Source organism: Nelumbo nucifera, chromosome 1 (assembly GCF_055504915.1).
Source record: "Nelumbo nucifera cultivar China Antique chromosome 1, China Antique-T2T, whole genome shotgun sequence".
In the NCBI taxonomy this organism is placed as follows: Eukaryota; Viridiplantae; Streptophyta; class Magnoliopsida; order Proteales; family Nelumbonaceae; genus Nelumbo; species Nelumbo nucifera.
This window is the reverse complement of record NC_142649.1, coordinates 165301282-165322688: the sequence shown is the minus strand read 5'-3', so window position 1 is coordinate 165322688 and position 21407 is coordinate 165301282. Positions and strand designations below refer to the sequence as shown.

The 21407-nt window shown below is 34.6% G+C and overlaps 2 protein-coding genes across 2 annotated transcripts; both read left to right on the top strand.

The window, feature by feature from the left end:
- Positions 1-10666: 10666 nt before the first annotated feature.
- Positions 10667-12673, top strand: LOC104589652 (serine/threonine receptor-like kinase NFP). The gene has a single exon (XM_010248043.2). It carries the CDS (start codon positions 10739-10741, stop codon positions 11933-11935), a length of 1197 nt encoding a protein of 398 aa, XP_010246345.2. The 5' UTR covers positions 10667-10738; the 3' UTR covers positions 11936-12673.
- Positions 12674-17433: 4760 nt separating this feature from the next.
- LOC104589641 (serine/threonine receptor-like kinase NFP) lies at positions 17434-20821 on the top strand. Its single transcript, XM_010248022.3, has 2 exons — positions 17434-18748; positions 19837-20821. The coding sequence occupies exons 1-2, from the start codon at positions 17645-17647 to the stop codon at positions 20572-20574; spliced, it is 1842 nt and encodes a 613-aa protein (XP_010246324.1). The 5' UTR covers positions 17434-17644; the 3' UTR covers positions 20575-20821.
- Positions 20822-21407: the final 586 nt, after the last annotated feature.

The following is a 21407-nucleotide window of genomic DNA, read 5'->3' as shown; positions in this document are numbered from 1 at the left end:
CAAACCGAGTTTTTCATGAGCTATTTGAGCTTAATTCATAAAAGCTTGATTCAGTTTGGTTTAAGCCGAGTTTCAAGCCAAGCTCGAGTTCAATATGTAGGCTTGTTTGCTATTCGAGCTAAGTTCGGGCCTAATGAAGTTCAGTTCATAAGTCTAACCGAGCTTATATTATATATAATATATTTTTATTTTTATACATATAATAACAAATAATTTTTTATATATATATTCTTTTATTTTTTATATGAAGCCTAGCTCACTATCGAACTCAAGTCAGACCAAGATTAAACATATGAGCTTTTGAGTTAAGCCGAATTCGAGCTCATGTCTCTAATCTAAATTTGAACCTAATGTTTTTCTATCAAGTCATACTCAAATAATTAGATATTCCGCTCAGTTCAGCTGGAATCCACCCCTAATTGTTGCATAAGTCCAATATGCAATCTGTATTTACACACTAAAGTGCATTTTTTATTGGGGATCAGGTGCATTCTTAGTAGGGATTTAGCGATGGAATCGACCCTTACTAATAGGTTCAAGTAGATAGTGCCCCAAAGCCACATCACTACATCACTGAAAATGGATACATCATGATCATTTATTTTGGAAAATTTACTTGAAACTCCCTTGTGTTTTCTGATAAATGCATAAACTCCTTTTCATTTTGAGTTTTACAAAAACCTCCCTTCATATTTTAAATAAATATGCAGATACACCCTTTCTATTAATTGTCTTGATCATGGTTTTCGAATTGTCATTAACCTAGACAGTCAGACCATTCGGCCTAGTAATCAGCTTGGCAATTGGTTCCATTTCACCCTTGAACCATTCTTTTGCCATAAATTATTAACTTAGTCAGCGATCTGCTGACACAAGCAGTCAAACCATTAATTTGTTTGACAAAAAAATGGCTTTTTAGCCACTTTTTATTTTAATTATTTTATTTTTTTAAATTGCAACAGATTGATCATTTAATTGGACTAGATGGTCAAACCACTAACCAACTGGAAATTGGCCAAAGCAATTGTGATTCAGGATTGATTTTTAAAACATCGGTCTTGATAGAATACACAATGCTTTGATGTTTTTAAAATCTTGCTTTTACCTATAAAAACCTTTATAGTTAGGTGATAATGATGGTGATTTAGTTAGGTGATAATGATGGTGCATAGGTTTTGCAGAGCCATTTAATGCCACACAGGCAATTTCACTTTTAAGTTCAGTTTGGAAAGAGTACAAATGCAAATATTTATATTGTATATATAGAAAATAATACAAAATATAAGGTTTTGCACTCTACATATTTACATTTGTACTCCTTCCAAATTAAGTCTAACCAAACCAAAATATTTTTTAGCTGGGACAATCAAGTATGAGTGTATAACCATTTTATATTCATTTTTTTTGGATATCATGTAAAAGTAGGGGTGTCAATGGTATTTGAAAATCCGATTTTGAATTCGATATTCAATATAATCGAGTCGAATTCGGATAATTCGAATATTTAATCGGTCGAATTCGGATATCCTATTACCGAATAGTTAATCGAATTCAAATTCGGATATGACCTGATTCGATTCGATAAATATCTGAATTCGATTGATTATTTAATTCTTATATTAATATATAAAATATTTTATATAATTTATATATAATAATTAAGTTATATAAATAATTTATATATTTATATGCTTTATATCAATAAAATATTTATTTTATATATTTATTAATTATCTAAAATAATTAATTAATCAAATTTGAATCGTATTGGATATTCGAATATTTAATCGGATTCGAATTCGGATATTAATTTTCAATATCCGTCGGATATCGGATTTTTTTAATCAAATTCGAATTCGAATATTACCTCATCTGATTCGAATTCAATCTGCTTACACCCCTGTGTAAAAGCAACTTTTGGATGAAATGTCATTAGGACATTTCCTCTTTAAAGGGGCATTTCCACGTCGGGTATCTTATGTGGTGCCAAATGTTCCCAATGGCACTTAGATATTATAAACAACAATCAACAATTATGCATCGTAAATTGTGTAAAATACTTTTACCCTCTTATTTCCAATGCTCAAATAAAGTACAAATACAATGTCTTTACAACACAATATAAAACACCCTCTTTATTTAAGAGGGTGTTCTAGGGACCAAAAAAGTGTGGTATGTTCTAGGCTATTGGCCCCAATGTAATCTGTTTAAAATGGAAAGTTTTGGAGCACACCATACTCCACCAAACGTTTGTAATGTGATTATATTTATGGTGTGTTCCAAAGGTTTGAGATTTGGAATACATAAGCTTTTATTAAAATATTCTAAATCATTGTTTTATGCAATGTTTTTGAACCACTGTTGATCTTGACGGTCAGTTTGCTCGCCTTGGAAATTGTCTAGGCAACCAGTTCCGTTTACCTTAACCTGGTCCTTGGCTCAAAACCATTGATTTGGTCAGCAATTTGTTAATCCGAACGATTGAAATGTCGACCTGTTCAATGATTTTTGGTCATTTATATTTTAATTATTTTTTATAATTTTTTATTTTATAAGTTGGAACAGGCCATCCATTCAAACCGGACAGTCAAACTATCGCCTCGAAAACCAGTGGCCAGAACGGTTCCAGTTCTAGGTCATTTTCTAAAACCTTAGTTTTATGAGTATTTTATATTTCAGTAATTATTTATTGTTTTCTGTGATAAATATATTTTTAATAATTATTGGAGTTTGAACTACTATTATTTAGCTTTCTAAATTTATATTTTCACTATAAATAGGCTCTGATTAGGTAGATCTAGAGGGGTAATGATTCAGTTAATTTATTAATTTTGAAATAGAATCTTGGTGTGATGGAGGAGAAAATGAGGAAATTTTTTGTTGAAATTTGGTAGGGTGGTGTTTATGATCATTATGGGTTGATTGGTATGATCAGATTGGCCCAATTATGTTGAGATCGAGCAGATTTGGAAATGACTTGGTCGAGTCAATGCGAAACTTTGAAATGGAATCTTGGTGTAATAGAGGGGCAAACAAAGGTAGTTTGGGTTGAATTTTTGTGGGTACGGTTTTTAGGGTGTCTAGGATTTTATGGAAACATCTGATTGATTTTGGAGGGCCAAAATCATGGAAATTTGGGTCAATGAAAGCATCCAAAATGGAATATTTATTCGATGATGGGGCAAATGGGGGAATTTTAGGTTGAAAATTTATGGAAATATGTTTTAGGTGTGTCTAGGGTTCAATTGTATGGTCTAAATGATTCAAAGGTGTTGGGATCATGGAGATTTGGGTTGTGGGTGCTTTTGGAGTTTGAACTACTATTATTTAGCTTTTTAAATTTATATTTTCGCTATAAATAGGCTCTGATTAGGTAGATCTAGAGGGGTAATGATTCAATTAATTTATTAACTTTGAAATAGAATCTTGGTGTAATGGAGGAGAAAATGAGAGAATTTTTTGTTGAAATTTGGTAGGGTGGTGTTTATGATCATTATGGGTTGATTGGTATGATCAGATTGGCCCAATTATGTTGAGATCGAGTAGATTTGGAAATGACTTGATCGAGTCAATGCAAAACTTTGAAACAAAATCTTGGTGTAATAGAGGGGCAAACAAAGGTATTTTGGGTTGAATTTTTGTGGGTCCGGTTTTTAGGGTGTCTAGGATTTTATGGAAACATCTTATTGATATTGGAGGGCCAAAATCATGGAAATTTGGGTAAACGAAAGCATCCAAAATGGAATATTTATTCGATGATGGGGCAAATGGGGGAATTTTAGGTTGAAAAATTATGGATAGATGTTTTAGGTGTGTCTAGGGTTCAATTGTATGGTCTAATTGATTCAAAGGTGTTGGGATCATGGAGATTTGGGTTGTGGGTGCTTCAGGCTGATGAGAGGATTTGAAAGGGAATCTTGGTTTAATAAAAGAACAAACAGAGGGGAATCTTGGGTTGAAATTTCAGGGGTAGATATTTTAGGATGTCCTAGGTCTGATGATGGTGATTGGGGATTTTTAGGTACTTTAAAAGGATCGAAACGGTTTGATCAGGTGTTTGGGGTAAATTGGGGTTTTTATGACGAATTGAGCAAAAATCAGGTGATAACAATGGGGTTTCTAGAGGTATTGGTCTCCTGGATCATTTGGTAGGGTTTGATTGGTCCATAAATGGTATGATCAAGGGCATTTAAGAAATGAATATCTTGGCTAATGATATCTCCCAAATTAAAATCTTAGTGTGATGAAGGGTTAAATGGGGGAGATCTATGATGAAATTTTGCGGTAAGGTGTTTATAAGTATCTAGGGCTCTTTAAAAGCCCATTAACTCTAATTTGCAATTTGGTTAAAAAATCATGTGCATCGCATGGGTTCTGACTAGTATCTATCTAAAGAAAGTTTAAATTAAAATATTTAAGAATTATTTAAATGTTCTAACGAAATTATATAACTTTAAAATGCTTATTCAAAACACAAAAGTTAATTATAATAAATTTAATAATATTCCTATTATTAATAGTTTTATATTTTTAAAAAATTCATCACAAAATTATGTACTAACAATATAAATTATGACTTTCCGGATTATTCAAATTAAATGTTATTCAAATAATAAAAATTTAACATTACAAATATTTAATTATTTAAATATTTAAATAACTAATTATCTTAAAATCAAGTAATGAATATTATTAAATATTTTATATATTATTTAAATATTTAAATAACTAAATATTTTAAATAACGAAAATATTTAACATAGCTATATTTTAAATTGTTAAAATAACGAAATTATGTAATAAAATAAAAAATCTTAAAAAAAATAATCATAACATAATATTCAAATTAATAATAATTTAATACTTTTACAAAATTAATAATGAAATTATGTAATAATACTATAAATTTATAATTTTTTGCATTATTAAATTCAATAAATAATTAAAAATATAAAATTTAAATAAGGATATTATTTAAATAACTAAGTAATATTTTAAATAAAAAATTTCATTTGTATCAATTAATAATTCTAGAAAAAAACTTTCAAAAAAATAACATTCATTAATAATGATTTTGGAATCCTCTATATCTATTATATATTTATATATACTAAAATTAATAATTATTGTATTTTCAGCAATTATTTATATTTTTTGTGATAAATATATTTTCAATAATTATGTATAAATCTATATTTATTTTTTTATTTAACAGAAAAATTTTAATAATTGTTGGATATTAAACTACTGTTATTTAACTTTTTAAATTTAATTTATTATATTTTTATTATAATTTATTCATTGATATTTATTAGAGATTAAACTATTATTTGAGGTTACAATATTTATTAACTAACTTAATATAAGGTTTAGGAAATTGACTAACTCTACGCCTATTGTTTTAATATTGTCTTAAAGTGCCCCTACTATTTTTGACAATTGTCTAAAACCTCCCCTATCATTAACTTTTTGTCACATTTGATCACATGTGACATCACGGGATCAATTTTTCATAAATTCCAAAAATACCCTTTAAAAATATTTCTCTCTTTCTTACTTTGGTTCTCCCCTGGTCTCTCTCTCTCTCTCTCTTTTACCCTCTTCTTTTTTTCCCTCTACCACCACTTCTCTGAAAGAACGGGATTGCTGCAGTAGGAGTGGCAAAGAAAGAGAAAACGAGAGAGAGAAAGAGAGAAGAAGAAGAAGAAGAAGAAGAAGGGGATCGAGAAGGGAGAGAAGAGAGAGAGGGAATTTGAGAGAAAGAAAGAGACCTTTTGAGAGAGTGAGAGAGAGAGGGAGACAAAATGTGGGAACTTCTGAAACTCCTCTACCGTGACCTTCTTTTGAGTTTCAAATTTCAGGGTTTCAAATCATTTTCACCCCATCTAATTATCTTTCATGGTGCAGTGGCATTCTGATCTCGGAGCTTTTGAAGCCCACAATTGATTTCGAGAAAAAGGGCTTCCTTAATTTCCAAGAAACTGTGAACCAGCCCCGTCAAATCTTACCACCACTGGGATGGGAATCGTGGTAATCGCTTTTTGATTGAGAAGTTTAACACAAAAGAGCATAAATTGATTAAGGGAAGTACTGATACTTGGAGAATAATCTAAATATCTTTTTATTGAAGCACACTCAAAATACATTAGACTGCTGAAATTTATAGATTTAAACATAACAACTTTTCCTAAAAACAAACTACTTAGCATAAAAAATCTATCATAGCAAAGTAACTACTCTGTTATTTGACAGCTCATACTGACTTAGTCTATGCCTAAGAAATAGCAACAGAAACAGCTCATACTAACTTAGTCTATGCCTAAGAAATAGCAACAGAAATTTGACTAAGTAAGATGCACTAATTTGTAACACTCCCCCTTAGTGCATGCTTATGATCAACAACTCCAAGTGCGGCTCTAAAGTTTTCAAATTTTGCTTTTGCTAAAGCCTTTGTAAATATATCTGCTACTTGACTGTAAGTAGGAATTCCTTGCAGCTCAATTTCTTGATTCAACACCTTTTCACGAACAAAGTGGTGATGGACTTCAATATGCTTTGTTCGCCCATGAAAAACTGGATTCGAAGCAAGTCTGATAGCACTCTCATTATCACAATAGATCTGCACAGCATAATCAACCTTAGAGAAAATATCTTCCATCAAACACTTCAACCAAATGCATTCTTGTGCAGCCATTGTTGCAACCATATATTCAGCTTCAGTACAAGACAAGGCAACAGTTGATTGTTTCTTACTACACCATGAAACAACAGCTGAACCAAGACTGAAGCAGTACCCTAAAGTTGAACGATGATCGACTGCATCACCTGCCCAATCTGCATCAGTGAATCCTCTTAAGACAAAGTCACCTCCTTTCTTGTACATAAGACCATAAGCAAGCAAGCCCTTTACATATCGCAAAATCCTTTTGGCAGCATCTAAATGATGAGTACTTGGATTTTGCATAAACTAAGAAATAACACCTACAGAATATGCAATTTCTAGTCTTGTGATAGTTAAGTAGATTAAACTACCAACAAGTTGTTGAAATCGTCTAGCATCCTTCAATAGCTCTCCTTCCTCTTTCTTGAGCTTGAGGTATGGCTCCATGGGAGTAGCCATTTCTCTTGACTCCCCCATTCCAAAATGCTCCAACAGACTCTTTGCATATCGTCTTTGAGATATAAAATATCCCTGATCTGATTTCTCCACTTCTAGCCCAAGAAAGCATCAAATCTCACCCAAATTTTTCATTTCAAATCGAGTTGACAAATTGTTCCTCAATTGAGAAATTTCAGCTTCATCATCTCCGGTGATTATCATGTCATCCACGTATAGTAAAACCAGCAAATGCATATTTGATTCTAATTTTACAAATAAACTAGAATCTGAATTATCAACTTTAAATCCACAAAAGATGAAGTATTGAGCAACTTTACCATACCAAGCACATGGTGCTTGTTTAAGGCCATACAACTAACAGACATGTTGAGGAAATTGCTTGGAGACGAATCCTTTGGGTTGTTCCACGAACACCTCACGGTCTAATTCACCGTAAAGAAATGTGTTCTTTACATCAAGTTGCCATAACCTCCAATTTCTAAAAGCAGCAAGTGAAACAATTGACCTCATGGTCACCATTTTTGCCACGGGATTGAAGGTCTCCTCATAATCCAACCCATAGCTTTGAGAAAAGCCATGAGAAACTAGATGAGCTTTGAATTTGTCAATTGTGCCATCCGGTTTCTTCTTCACCCGATAAACCCATTTGCAGGTGACCGGAGTGCAATTTTCTAGCTTAGGCACAAGCTCCCATGTCTCATTTTTCCTTAAGGCTTCAATTTCTTCTTGCACTGCCGCTTCCCATTCTGGGCAGCCTTTTGCTTCTTCATAACATGATGGTTCTTCTTCTGTTAATGCTTCTGTAAACAAGCAAGTTGTCACAGTACACTGATTGAGCTGCACATAATCTTTGAGGTAAGCTGGTTGTCTTTTCTTGCTTGTTCACCATTGTTTGAACTTGAAGAAGCGGAAGACTCATCACTTCTTTGTTGACTAGGATCATCGTTATCAGATGTTTGTGTGTTAGTTTTAGGAAACAACTCCATATTATCTTGATCATGATCAGAATATATATTTTGAACAATTAATTTTTGAGCTGGATACCAAGATGACACCTCCTCAAATACGACATCTCTAGATGTGACAAATTTCTTCGTCTTTGGATCCATGCACCTCCATCCTTTCCTGCATGAGTCATAGCCAACAAAAATACACTTCTTTGCTTTTGGATCAAGTTTGGTTCGGTTAGTTTTAGGAATATGAACATAACAAATAGAACCAAACACCCGAAAGTAATTCACATTTGGTTTCACATTATACATTATCTCAAATGGAGCCTTTTCTTTACCTGGCCAAGGAGGTAGCCTATTTATCACATGACATGCACATCGAACTGCTTCTGCCCAAAGCTCTCTAGGAAGATTTTTCTCATGTAGCCATGAAAGACTGATTGATGTAAGATGTGCCAACTTCCTTTCTACAACCCCATTTTGCTAAGGGGTGTTTGGACACGTCATCTGCCGTTGAATACCATTGCTGTCACAACACCTTCTTGTACCATAGGTTGAGTTGTCAGCTGTAACAATGACTCGTTCTCCATTATGTTTATGCAGCTCTGAGAATAGTGAATCATTTCCGGTCACATGATGTGAGCAACCAGAATCAATGATCCATTCATCTTTGACGTAGTTGACTGCAGTTTGATTTGGTGCTGATTTGCGATCAATGTTATTTCTTCCTTCAATCACCTCAGTAGTGAAGCATTGCTCCCAGTTGAGCCGGTCATCTTCATCTTCATCACAAGCAATATTTGCTTTGGAGAGCTTCACAGGACAATTTCTCTTAATATGCCCAAGCTTCCTACACCTGTAACACTTAAAAGATTTATTACCTTGTGGGCTATTTCCATTGCTCTTCTTCTCATTTGTGATGCCTTCAGAAAACTTTGCTTTGGAAAAGAGAACATCATCACGTTCTGAATTGGAATTCTTAGCCATTTGCTTAGCTAAGGCCTCCTGGTTAGAGAGCAAGCTCTCTAATTCTTCAACTGATGGTTGTTTTTCCCATCCTTGAATGGATGTAATGAAGGGCGTGTATTCCATCTTCAAGCCACGAATGAGAAACTGTCGTAGACGAGCATCACTAATCTTTTCTTTGGGATCTAGCTCAGAAATTTCAGCGCAAATATTCTTGATGCGAAGGAAATATTCTGAGATTGACATACCTTCTTGCTTCGATATAGCCAACTCATTTTCCAAGAACTGTAGTCTTGTTGTATTCTTCTTAGAGAACAGTCTCTCAAGAGTATCCCAAACTTCCTTTGGTGAACTAACATCACGAACATGATCAATGAACTCCTTGTTGATTGATGTTCTCAAAGCAAATAATGCCTTACCACATTTGATCTTCCATTTCCTTCGTGACTCAGCATTTTCAAGAGTGTAATCTAGAATTTCATCAACACCGGAAATTAATTCCCAAAGATCTTAACCTTGAAGAAAGGCCTCATGCACATTCTCCAATACCTGTAGTTTGTGCCTACAAGTTTCTCCACACCATATTGTGTGTTAGAACTGCTTCCCCCATTGAATTCCATTTTGAGTTTCAATCTTCTCCAACAAGATGAACTTGATAGACAAGAAGAGTGAAATAAACAAGAATCTCAACGTGGCTCTGATACCATAACACAAAAGAGCAGAAATTGATTAAGGGAAGTATTGATACTTGGAGAATAAACTGAATATTTTTTATTGAAGCACACTCAAAATACATTAGACTGCTGAAATTTATAGATTTAAACATTACAACTTTTCCTAAAAACAATCAACTACTTAGCATAAAAAATGTATCATAGCAGAGTAACTACTCTATTATTTGACAGCTCATACTGACTTGGTCTATGCCTAAGAAATAGCAACAAAAACAGCTCATACTGACAGTCTATGCCTAAGAAATAGCAACAGAAATTTGACTAAGTAAGATGCACTAATTTGTAACAAAGTTGTGACAAAGCAAAAAGATAAGAGGGTAAGAGAGAGAGAGAGAGAGAGGTTGTTGCAGAATTGAATTGCGGTGGAGCTTGAAGATCACCGAGTTGAACTAGGAGTCTGAGTTTTCTAAGTGATGGGCAAGATAGTTTTTTAAATCCTTTCATTAATAGACAATGACAGTAAGGAAGATTTAGTCAATTGTCAAAATTAATAAAAATACTTTAACATAATACTAAAACAGTAGGGGGTATAGTTAGTCAATTTCATAAACCTTAGTTGTAGTTTAAGAAATTTGACCTAAAAAAATTTCTAAGTTCTCATTGAACGTGCTTAGAACGTTGTGCCCACCTGATCCAAACTGCCTATTCCATGTTTCTTTGCTTCTGCCCCCTTTTAAAAGAAAAAAATCCTAACTACACCCTTTAAAGGAAAAAGCCTAGGAAGGTAGAATCCACTAGATGAGTCCGATAGGATCTCTCATGGACAAGCTCCTTTCATACAAGGAGTCATAGAGCCCCGACGCCCACGGCACGTAAAGGATCGGAGAAATTAAGTTGATAGAGCACACACAGAAGCATCAATGGAGTAGTGCACATCTATATATATAAAGAAAAGTGTTTCTAGCCTGTAATTAAGTTCTATATACATACCAAAACTGATCAATAAGCACCAAAGAAAGAAAAGAAGGATGAGAAGAGTGCTGCACCTCTACTCTTTTCTCCTCTCCTCCTTGTTCCTGCTACACCATGTACAAGCCCAACGAAACATCGACGGTTACACCTGCTCCACCAACCGGCCCAATCCTCGTCCATGCCAAGCCTACGTCTACTACCAAGCAATGGCTCCCGACCTCCTCGACCTTGCCGACATCGGCGACCTCTTCGGTGTAAGCCGACTCATGATAGCAGAAGCTAGCAATATCTCCTCCCCAAATTCTACTCTCTCCTCCAACCAAAACCTCTTCATTCCCATAGCTTGCTCTTGTCACTCCAATTTCAGTCGCTCCTATGCCAACATCACCTACACCTTCAAGCCGGGTAACACTTTCTATCTACTCTCCACCGGTCGTCAGTTCCAGAACCTCACCACTTATCAAGCCACCGAACTCGTCAATCCCACTCTGATCCCTACAAATATCTCCATTGGTGCACAAGCTGTTTTCCCAATCTTCTGCAAGTGCCCCAACAGAACCCAACGGCACAACAACATCACTTACCTCATCACCTATGTTATCCAACCTAACGATACCTTTGCTTCAATAGCACAGAAGTTTGGATTGGAAACGCAGTCTTTAATTGACATAAATGGAAATACTACCATCGATCCTTACCTAACCATCTTCCTTCCTGTGTCTCGACTTCCTGAACTCACACAGCCTTCTGTTAACGTTGCTTCTGTTCCTACTCCTGCATCTCCTACACCTTCCAGCAGAAGTATTAGTAGAAAGCACGTCATTGTTGGGCTGGGGATTGGGTTGGGAGTTTCGGGTTTTCTGTTACTTCTGTTGCTTTTGCTTTTAGGTGAATGGGTTCGTCGAGACAGCTTGAAAAGGAGCAATGAAATGTTGGAAAAAGACAAGGAGAAGAAGATGGGATTTGGGCGAGCGGAGATGTTGGAGGGAGATGACAGTTTTGTTGCCAATATTAAGGATTGCTTGGATAAGTACAGGGTGTTTGGAATTGAAGAAATCGGAGAAGCGACTGCGAGGTTCGATCCTGGTCAAGTGATTCAGGGTTCTGTGTATAAAGGGTGCATCGGACGAGAAGTCTATGCCATTAAGAAAATGAAGTGGGATGCCTTGGAGGAGTTGAAAATTTTACAGAAGGTAAGATTTGTAGCCTCTTTACTCTTACAGTGTAGTTTTAGTTTAACAGAAAATGGTTAAATAATATAATATAGATTATAGAGCTCTCAACTCCAAAGACTGCCTTTGCATTGCATGAGCTTGTTTTTCAAAGCCAAACAGCAAAACATTGAGGCCCCTTCACTTTTCTTTTCCGTAAATTAATTATCCGTGTAAATGCAATATTAACTGGGTAAGTTTATTTATGCATGTTCTTTTATTTCCTAAGTAAAAAAGGAAATGACCATTTAACCATAAAAATTCATTATTGAAAAGGGCATTTTTGTCCCATTCAAGTGTTAGAAACTTTCCCACCATGTGGGAAAGTTATTTACCCACCTAGGAGATGGGTATCACTTACCCGTGTAAATGATACTCAGGAAAATAAACTTTCCTTGATCCCCACATTAATATGAAAAAAGAACATGGAATTCTTAGTCAATGGGAACCAAAATCCCATTGACCAACCTTACCCCCTCTCAAAATCCAAAAAAAAGAACGCCCTGAAAGTAATGAAAAGTTGCTAATCTTTTTCCATGCATCTATCTTTTCAATTTCTACCCTCATTCAAACACAACATGATAGTAAATTAGTAATAAAACAGTAAACTGCAATGAATTTCATTGAAAAACACTAAGAGATCATAGCAGACTAATGTCATGTTTGGGAGTTCTTAAAAATAAGTGTTTATTTGGGCCATTAAGCACTTACTGGTACTTGGGAAAGAAGCCTGAAATAAATGCTTATTTTAAAAATAAGGGTTTATTTTTTTAAGCCCAAATTTCCACCTTTTTTTAAGTGCTTATACAATAAGCACTTATTCAACTTTTTTCTTTCAAAATTATCCCTAGTTGAACTTTAAAATACCACTTATGAGATTATTCCTAATTGAATTTTATAAAAGTGCTTTTGTAAAAGCACTTTTATAAAAGTACTTTTATGAAAGCACTTTATAAAATCATTTTTATAAAAGTACTTTTACAAAAGCACTTTTACGAATGTGTTCTCATAAAAGTGTTTTTATAAAAGTACTTTCATAAAAGTTTTTTTATAAAAGTAATTTAATGAATGTAAAAGTACTTTCATAATTTTTTTTTATAAAAGTAATTTAATAAAAGTGCTTTCAAAAGGCATATTTTGAAATTTTGAAAGAAAATGAAGGACAAATTAGTCATAAATGTTTATTTAAGTGCTTATTAGAGATAAAAACTACCAAACACCCAATATAAAATAAGTACTTATTTTAAAAAATAAGCACCTGAAAAAGTTGGGTGCCAAATGCAAATGAGTGCTTATTCGAATAAGCACTCCCAGACATGGCCTAAGTTTGAGAGTGCTCATTTCAAAAATAAGTGTTTATTAAGTGCTTATTCTAAATAAGTGCTCATGAGCGTTCAGTGAAAAATCACCTATTTCAAAATAGGGGTAGTATAGATATTTTCAAAATGATCGTGGCAAGTGAAACGGGTAAGAAAGTAAATTAACTTTTATTGAATAAGTACTTGAAAATAAGCCTGAAATTTAGGCTTCACGACTTATTAAACACTAATAAGTTCTTATCAGTGTGGTCTTGGCCCAAAATAAGTACTTATTTGAATAAGGACTTACTTTTAACCACTCCCAAACTTTGGCTATAATCCTTGTAGAGTTTACACTTTTAGAACCCCTCCAAAACCTAACTGGCGTGCTAGATAATGTTAGACTTAAGGGGCTAGGCCTTTTATTTTATTTTCATTGTAATTAAAAAAAGAAAATTATATATATATATATATATATATATATATATATATATATAATCAAATTGGTTTGATTGTTCATATAACATAAATGAGAGGAGTTTTTCTATATATTTATATGCTGAGAACCCACTCATTTAGCATTTCTAGAGGGTCGGGATTCTATTTAGGCCTTTGCTTAGATTCCAAAAAAAATTACTCGGAGTAAAGCTTGAGGTTTGAAAAAAATAATCAATCAAAGAAAAGTTTTTTTCCTGTCCATTCGCAAACCAGCCCTTACTTGTTCCCTTCCTCCTTAGAGCCTAGGGGTATTCCTTTGGGGATTTTGAGGGGGGTTGGTCAATGAGATTGTGAATCCCATTCACCAAGAAACTTATATTATTTTTTTATATTTATGTGAGGATTAGAAAAAATGATACCCACCTTCCACGCACCTACTTGGATAGAACTATTTTAATAATAGAATTTTATAGTTAAAGTGGTCATTAATTGACCCACAAACCAACAAGATCCTGACAGTTTGTTGTTGGATTTGGGTCTAATTTATGTCATCTCTGTCCAATACACCAGTCACAGTCAAATTAAATTGACTAGCATGATGTATGGGCCGGGTCGAGCCGGGCTCGGGCCGGGTTTTCACTTGTCACTAATGAATATATACTAGGCCTGAGCCCGAGCCCGGCCCGACCAACGGGCCTATAACTTGGGCCCGAGCCCGGCCCTGGTAAAAAGCCCGAAGCCCGACCAAATTGAAAAAAAAAACAATTTTCCCTATTCAAATTAGAATTAAAATTTCAGATAAGTATTTTTTTTTCTATTTAAATGAACAATGGGCCTACAAGATGGTATTTTTCCCTTTCTTTTATATTTTAAAACACAATTTTACATTCTTAAATCAAAAAAAATTATTCAAATGGATATAATCACATAAATAATTTTAAGTTTAATATTAGGTTGGGTCGGGCCGGGCTCGGGCCGGGCTATTTTGACAAAACCCGAGCCCGGTTCGAATTTATTGCGAGCCGGGCTTTTTGGCCCGAATTTAAGCCCACGGGCCTATGAAAATGTCCAAGCCCGTCCGGGGGTCGGGCTGGGCCGGGCCGGCCCATGAACAGGTCTAATGATGATATACAGTTCAATAAAATAATAATACGGTGGAGCTAAGATTTGTTGGGAAGTTAGGATGGACTGAACAGTAAAAACCCATAATAATATTTAATTTAAGAGTACAATTTGGACAGATTTGTTAAAATTTGAATGGGCTCGGGCCCATTATGCCGTGTAAATTAATTCGAATAGTCTTAGCATTGAAAAATATAGATAAACCAAAAATATATTTATTTTGAACAACAGGATACTCTGAGTATATCAATTGGACAATTCCACGTTAAGGTTTTCATTTTTCTTCTTTTACGCATTTTATTACGCGTTTGCACATAAAATATTGCATTCAATACTGAATACAAATTGTAGGTAGTTTCTAGTTGCATGACTTGGTCCTGATTTCATTTAAGTCCTGTCATCATTATCTGTTTTTATATAAATTTTGTTATGCTTTTTTTACACCCATTTGCATAGAAATATTGCATTTAATGACGATTTCAAATTTTCTATAGTTTCTCATCATTTTCTGCTTTCTGCACAAAATTCATTAAGAACTTTCCCTCATTTTCTGTTTCCTTTTTAATTATTTTTCAATAAATAATTCGTCAAGAATTTTCCCTTAACTTTCTGTTTTTTTTTTTCTGAGCATTTTCCATCTGTGTTCACACATAAATATTGCACTCAACAACGATGTTTTTAGCCCCTTCCCTCATTGACTTAGTGGGGTCAAATCGGTGCTTCTACTCAACTTTTAACCCCATATTAAAAAGAAAAAATAAATAAATATTATCGACTTGATCAACAACTTGTGTAAAGCCCACCTATTATGCTACTACATATATATATATATATATAACTAGGCCTTTTTCAAAAAAAAAAGATGATATAAATTTTTTATATACTGAAATTTTGAGCTATATTTTTGTCTTTTATCTTTAGGAAATTTGAAAAGAGACGGAGATAATAACTGAAATATTAGCCTCAAAGAAAATTTTCAATAAATGGTGGGGATAAGTCCCTCTTAAGGACAAAAGAAGTTAACCAAAGGACAAATAGTGTTCCTTTATCAAATGGATGGTTTAGATTTACCCATCATCTCCTTGTGCATGTCCAAGTGATGATTTGGATACCTAATGTTGCTCCTAGCTAGCCATCTAATGTCTTGGGGTGGACTAGATACAAATCCAACATCTAGCTTTATTTATTTATTTATTTATTTTGCACAAAGTGGCCTCTCTTTCATCATATCATGATATTATGGTTTTAAAAGCTTAAGCCTCAAATTTTGCATTCATTAGAATATCTCATCAGTGATTAAAAGTTGATGATGGGAAATTTAAACTTGAACAATTTGAGAAATTTAAATTTTGAAACTTGAAATACAAAAAATCTCTAGTTGTTAGTTGGTTACTTGTATTTTATTTTGTTGAATGCTAAAAGTCTAGGATTTGTTTCCTATACACTTCTATTTTATGAATGCTTGCAAGTTCTGACACTCTATATATCTTACTTTATCATATGTTGTTTTATTATCTGTAAACTGTAAGTAATCTTTAGGCTTTTGTCTTGAAGTTTATGTCTCATCTCTTTGAGCCTTTATGTCTCAACTAGGCCTTTAATCTTTTTAACCTTGATCATATAATATCTAGTGTTGTTATTGTTGTTGTGATATTTTCTATTCCAATTACTGATATCCTAAGTACAACTTTTTTGACTAAAACAGTGGTCATGTTATTAGTGAAAATTAATTGCATATACTAGTTGTTTTCTTTTGTTTCCCCTTAATTTATTTTACAATCTTAATTTTTTAAGATTTATTTAATAATTATGTTTTTTCCCAAGACCACGAGCATTGATTATTTAGGTCTTTCGTACAGACCAAATGCCCCCATGTCTATTTTATTAAAGCCCTTCTTTTTGAATATTAATTATATTTCTTGTAAAAAATAAGAAAATGCATATTAATTAATAATATAATATAACTTTTTATTTAATTAAAATGTTCATTACTTTTGCCCTTGGTCAATGGTCTCCACTAGAGGTCTTCAAATACTTTCTCGTTTTCCAATTGCCCGGAAGAAAATGAGCAAAGACAAATGAAAAAGAAAGTGGGATGGGGGGACCAGCAAGTACATACATACATAAAAAAGAAGAGAAAATAACTCACAAAGTGATAAACATCAATACTAATAGCAAAGCAAAGGTGGGTAAAAAGGGTTCAATCGGAAGGAAAAAGAAAAAGACAACAAGGTTGAATCCGGATTTTATCCTCATAGCCCCTTCTATAAATAAAAATATACAAGTACAGAGATGTTCCTAATCCACAGCTGCAAAAGGCTGTGAGATGGGTTTGTGAGGACGAAATGGGAGTTCAACAAGGTCTGAGCCGTCTGGCTTGGTCCATAAAATTCCAAGTCAATAACCATCAACTGAGTGTATTCTGGCCCTTGTTCCATTAGAAAATGGGTAACATCAGCTCACCTCCAAGGAGATAAAGAACTAGCTGATGCAAAACGTTGCCAAACTGATTGGTCATTCCATCTAATCACACAAGAATATAATGACTTTATGTCTTTCTCCATCATTTTAATTTCCGAGCATCTACCCATTTGTCTAACAACACAGTCAATGGTAGATCCGTGGAGAGATAAGAATATCTGAAAAAAGATTACCTACCCACACATTGACACAAGCAGATAAGAAAGGCAAACGAGGACAGCATTCAAACCAGTTCAGTTATTGGTTTAATGGTGCCCAACACAACAGGTGGAACCTGAATGGAATAGACTATCAACACTGTACACAGATATGGGAAACTGGGAGTAGAAAAACATCAGAAGATAAGGAAAAAAAAAAAACCTAAGTTTCCCATATCTGTGTACCATCTCTGCTCTCAGGGTGGAGAATAAAGATGAGAGTAGAGCACCATCTCTTCTCTTCTCTCCTCCTCCTCCTCCTCTTAGGCCTTCTACACCAATTACAAGCCCAACCAGACATCACTGGCTACAGCTGCTCAGCCAACCAATCCATCTACCCCTGCCACACCTATGTCTTCTACCGAGCCATGTCTCCCAGCTTCCTCGACCTTGCCAACGTCGGTGACCTCTTCGGTATAAGCCGACTCCTGATAGCAGAAGCCAGCAACATCTCTTCCCCAAATTCAACTCTCGTCCCTGACCAGAACCTCTTCGTTCCTGTAACATGCTCCTGTGACTCTCAATACAATCTCTCCTATGCCAATATCACCTACAAAATCAAGAAAGATGATACCTACTACCTTGTCTCCACGACTCTGTTCCAGAACCTTACTACTTATCAGTCTGTTATAGTCGTCAATCCTACTCTAGTCCCTACAAATCTCACCATTGGTGTCCAAGTTGTTTTTCCGATCTTCTGCAGTTGTCCCAATAGTACTCAACTGCAGAATAACATCAGTTATCTCATCACATACGTTATTCAACCTTCCGATACCTTTGATTCAGTAGCTCAGAAGTTTGGGTTGAATTCACAGTCCTTGATAGATTTAAATGGAGGGACCATCTATCCCAACCTTACCATCCTCCTTCCGGTGTCTCAACTTCCTCAGCTGACACAGCCTGCTGCTGTTCCTTCCACAGTACCTTCTACGACCACAGAGAGAAAGGGGGTTAATACTGGGTTGGGAATTGGGTTGGGAATTACAGGTTTTCTGTTAATTCTGTTGATCCTGATTATGGGCATATGGGTTTATCGAGAGGTATACTTGAAAAAGGGCTATGCAGTTGCAGAAATCAAGGAGAAGCAGTCCAAATTTAAGCTAGGGGGAATGTTGGATGGAGATTTCATGGCCGATGTTTCGGATTGCTTGGACAAATACAGAGTTTATGAGATTGAAGAAGTGAGAGAGGCAACTAATGGATTCGATTCAAGTTGCTTGATTCATGGCTCGGTGTATAAAGGAAGAATAGGAGGAGAAATCTATGCCATTAAGAAGATGCAGTGGAATGCATACGAAGAACTGAAGATCTTACAAAAGGTAAGATCCCTGCATCCAAATCCCCCCACCCCCAAAAGAAAAAATTACTTAGGTTTTTAATGGCAGAAAATTGATTAAAATACAGTCAGAAAGAAGTCTAAGATGTTATATTTCCCAGAATTCATAGTTTCTTTAGTATAGTTGGGAAATGACTGTGTATATCAAGATGAGCAGCACATAGTGGTGCAGGAGTTGAGTCTTAAACATTCATGGCTCTCAACCCATGAGATTCCTACCCTAAAAATACTTACAACCAGACATGAACAACCTTCCAACCTTGTAATTTCCAATCAGGAAATGAGAACTTAAATTATAAACTTCTTTGTTTTGAGCCCATTAACTAGTTCTTACTTATATCCCCCCAAAATAATTAAGCCAGAGGTCTTGGTTTATCCTACTGATTGTTTTACCAAGGGGACCCATTTTATATACCGTAATTGCTTGCTTATGCATTACCTGCTCATCGTTTATTACTAAATAGTGGTTTGGTACAGCGATCAGACTAGTTTGATCAGGCCTTTAAGATGTTCTGAGGTATCATTTAAGTGTTTATGTTCAAAGACAACCACAAAAAGAACCACAAGATTCAAGCTGGCTCATAGATTAGTAGCTTACAACCAAACAAAAGTCCTAATATTAAATTCTTACTTAAAAAAATTAACCCAAAAGTCATCTTTATAGCTTTCAATAGGTGATTTTCAAATAGAAAATGTACATTAAACTCATTAAGATGAAAGTGTCATTTTCTATATTATGGTCTCTTTGCATCTATTTTGAATCTGAGGCTTGATTTGTTTACACTGGTACAAAGGTATGGGAGTGGAAATGAATTGAGAGCAAATCCGGGTTTACTTTGTTTTAGGTTTTACTTTGTTGTGTTTGTTAATTTGCATTGGCAAATGAAGTGAACCAAAAAGCAAACAAATTAATGGAGGATCAGACTGCTTGTTAGAAAGATGGTCAGTTACTGTAAATCCGTATATAGTCCTCTGTTTATCTGTATAGCTGTATTAGTTTTATTTGTTGATTTATTAATGCTTCTTTGTTACTTGATGAGCTTTGATATATCTATGACTTCTTGTTCAAAGGTTAACCATGGGAATCTAGTGAAGCTGGAGGGTTTCTGCATTGACCCAGAAGACAGAAACTGCTATCTTGTCTACGAATACGTTGAGAATGGAGATCTCCATTCATGGCTTCATGAAGACAGCAGTAGGGGAAAGCTCGACTGGAAGACTAGGCTACGAATTGCCATCGATATTGCTAATGGTCTCCAGTACATCCATGAGCACACAAGGCCAAGGGTGGTGCATAAAGACATCAAGACTAGCAACATTCTATTGGATGGAAATATGAGAGCAAAGATTGCCAACTTTGGACTAGCCAAATCTGGTTGCAATGCCATAACCATGCACATTGTGGGTACTCAAGGTTATATTGCACCGGAGTATCTTGCAGATGGGATTGTAACAACAAAGATGGATGTTTTCTCCTTCGGAGTGGTTCTACTTGAGCTAGTTTCTGGTAAGGAAGCCATTAATGAGGAGGGAAAGCTCCTATGGATGGAACTCAGTGCAGTTTTGGAAGGGAGTGAAGAGGAGAAGGAGGAGAAGTTGAAGGCATGGATGGATGCCTTTCTTGTTGGGGAATCATGCTCAAAGAAGAGTGTGATGAATGTAATCACTGTTGCTGAGGCATGCTTACAAAAAGAACCCTCTAAGCGGCCAAGTATGGTAGATATTGTCTACATGCTGTGCAAGAGTGATGATTTGTCCTTGGACCTCTCTGAGGATAGCAAGTCAGTCACTAATGTATCAGCCAGATAAGACTTAAGAGAATTTAGTGCCAAGGTTTTAGCTTTCCCCTTCCTTTAATTTGATTCAAGGGGATCAAATAATAAATCATGCTGTTTTTTTTTTTTCATTTTTCTCCTTTTGTTGTAATACATATATATAATAATCCAGGCAGTCTATATAAACTATGTACTTATTTTCTTTTGCCTTTTTGGTTCTTTTAGTATTTATATATTTATTTTGTTTGTGTGTATGAAGCTTTTGAATATTTATGGAGTGAGCAGCCTGAGAGAACATGTATGCACACATTCTTGAGGCTTTATAGCTAAGCTATTGATAATTCAAGATTAAAAAAAAACATATTTTTAGTTTTTTTTTTTCAAAATTGCTTCAAGTGGTCAGTTTTAAGCATGCTTACGCCCTGAAACCCCTCAATATCCGAAACTCCTCTTATTTGGGGTTTTGAAAACCAACTGATACGATATGATATGCCCAAATACGATACTTTGAATCTTGTTTAAGATGAAATAAGATGTTAAAACTAAAAAAGTCTTGTTTTTACAGAAGAAGAAGAAGAAGAAGAAGAAGAAGAAGAAGAAGTCAGTCTTGTTATTATAATTGTCCCTTTAGTAAACAGTAATCATAGTTGAAAGATATATGTTATGTATAAGATAATACTAGTTATAAGCAGTTGCTATGAAATTTTGTGCCATGTGTTTTCTTTTGCAGATATAATGCTTTTATATACAACCTTTTATATTAGGTACACACATACAAATCTCAGTTTAGGTTTCTACTCATTACTAAAATAAAAGGTCTCTAAAACACACTAATATCGAGCTCAAAATGAAAGATACAACGAAGCC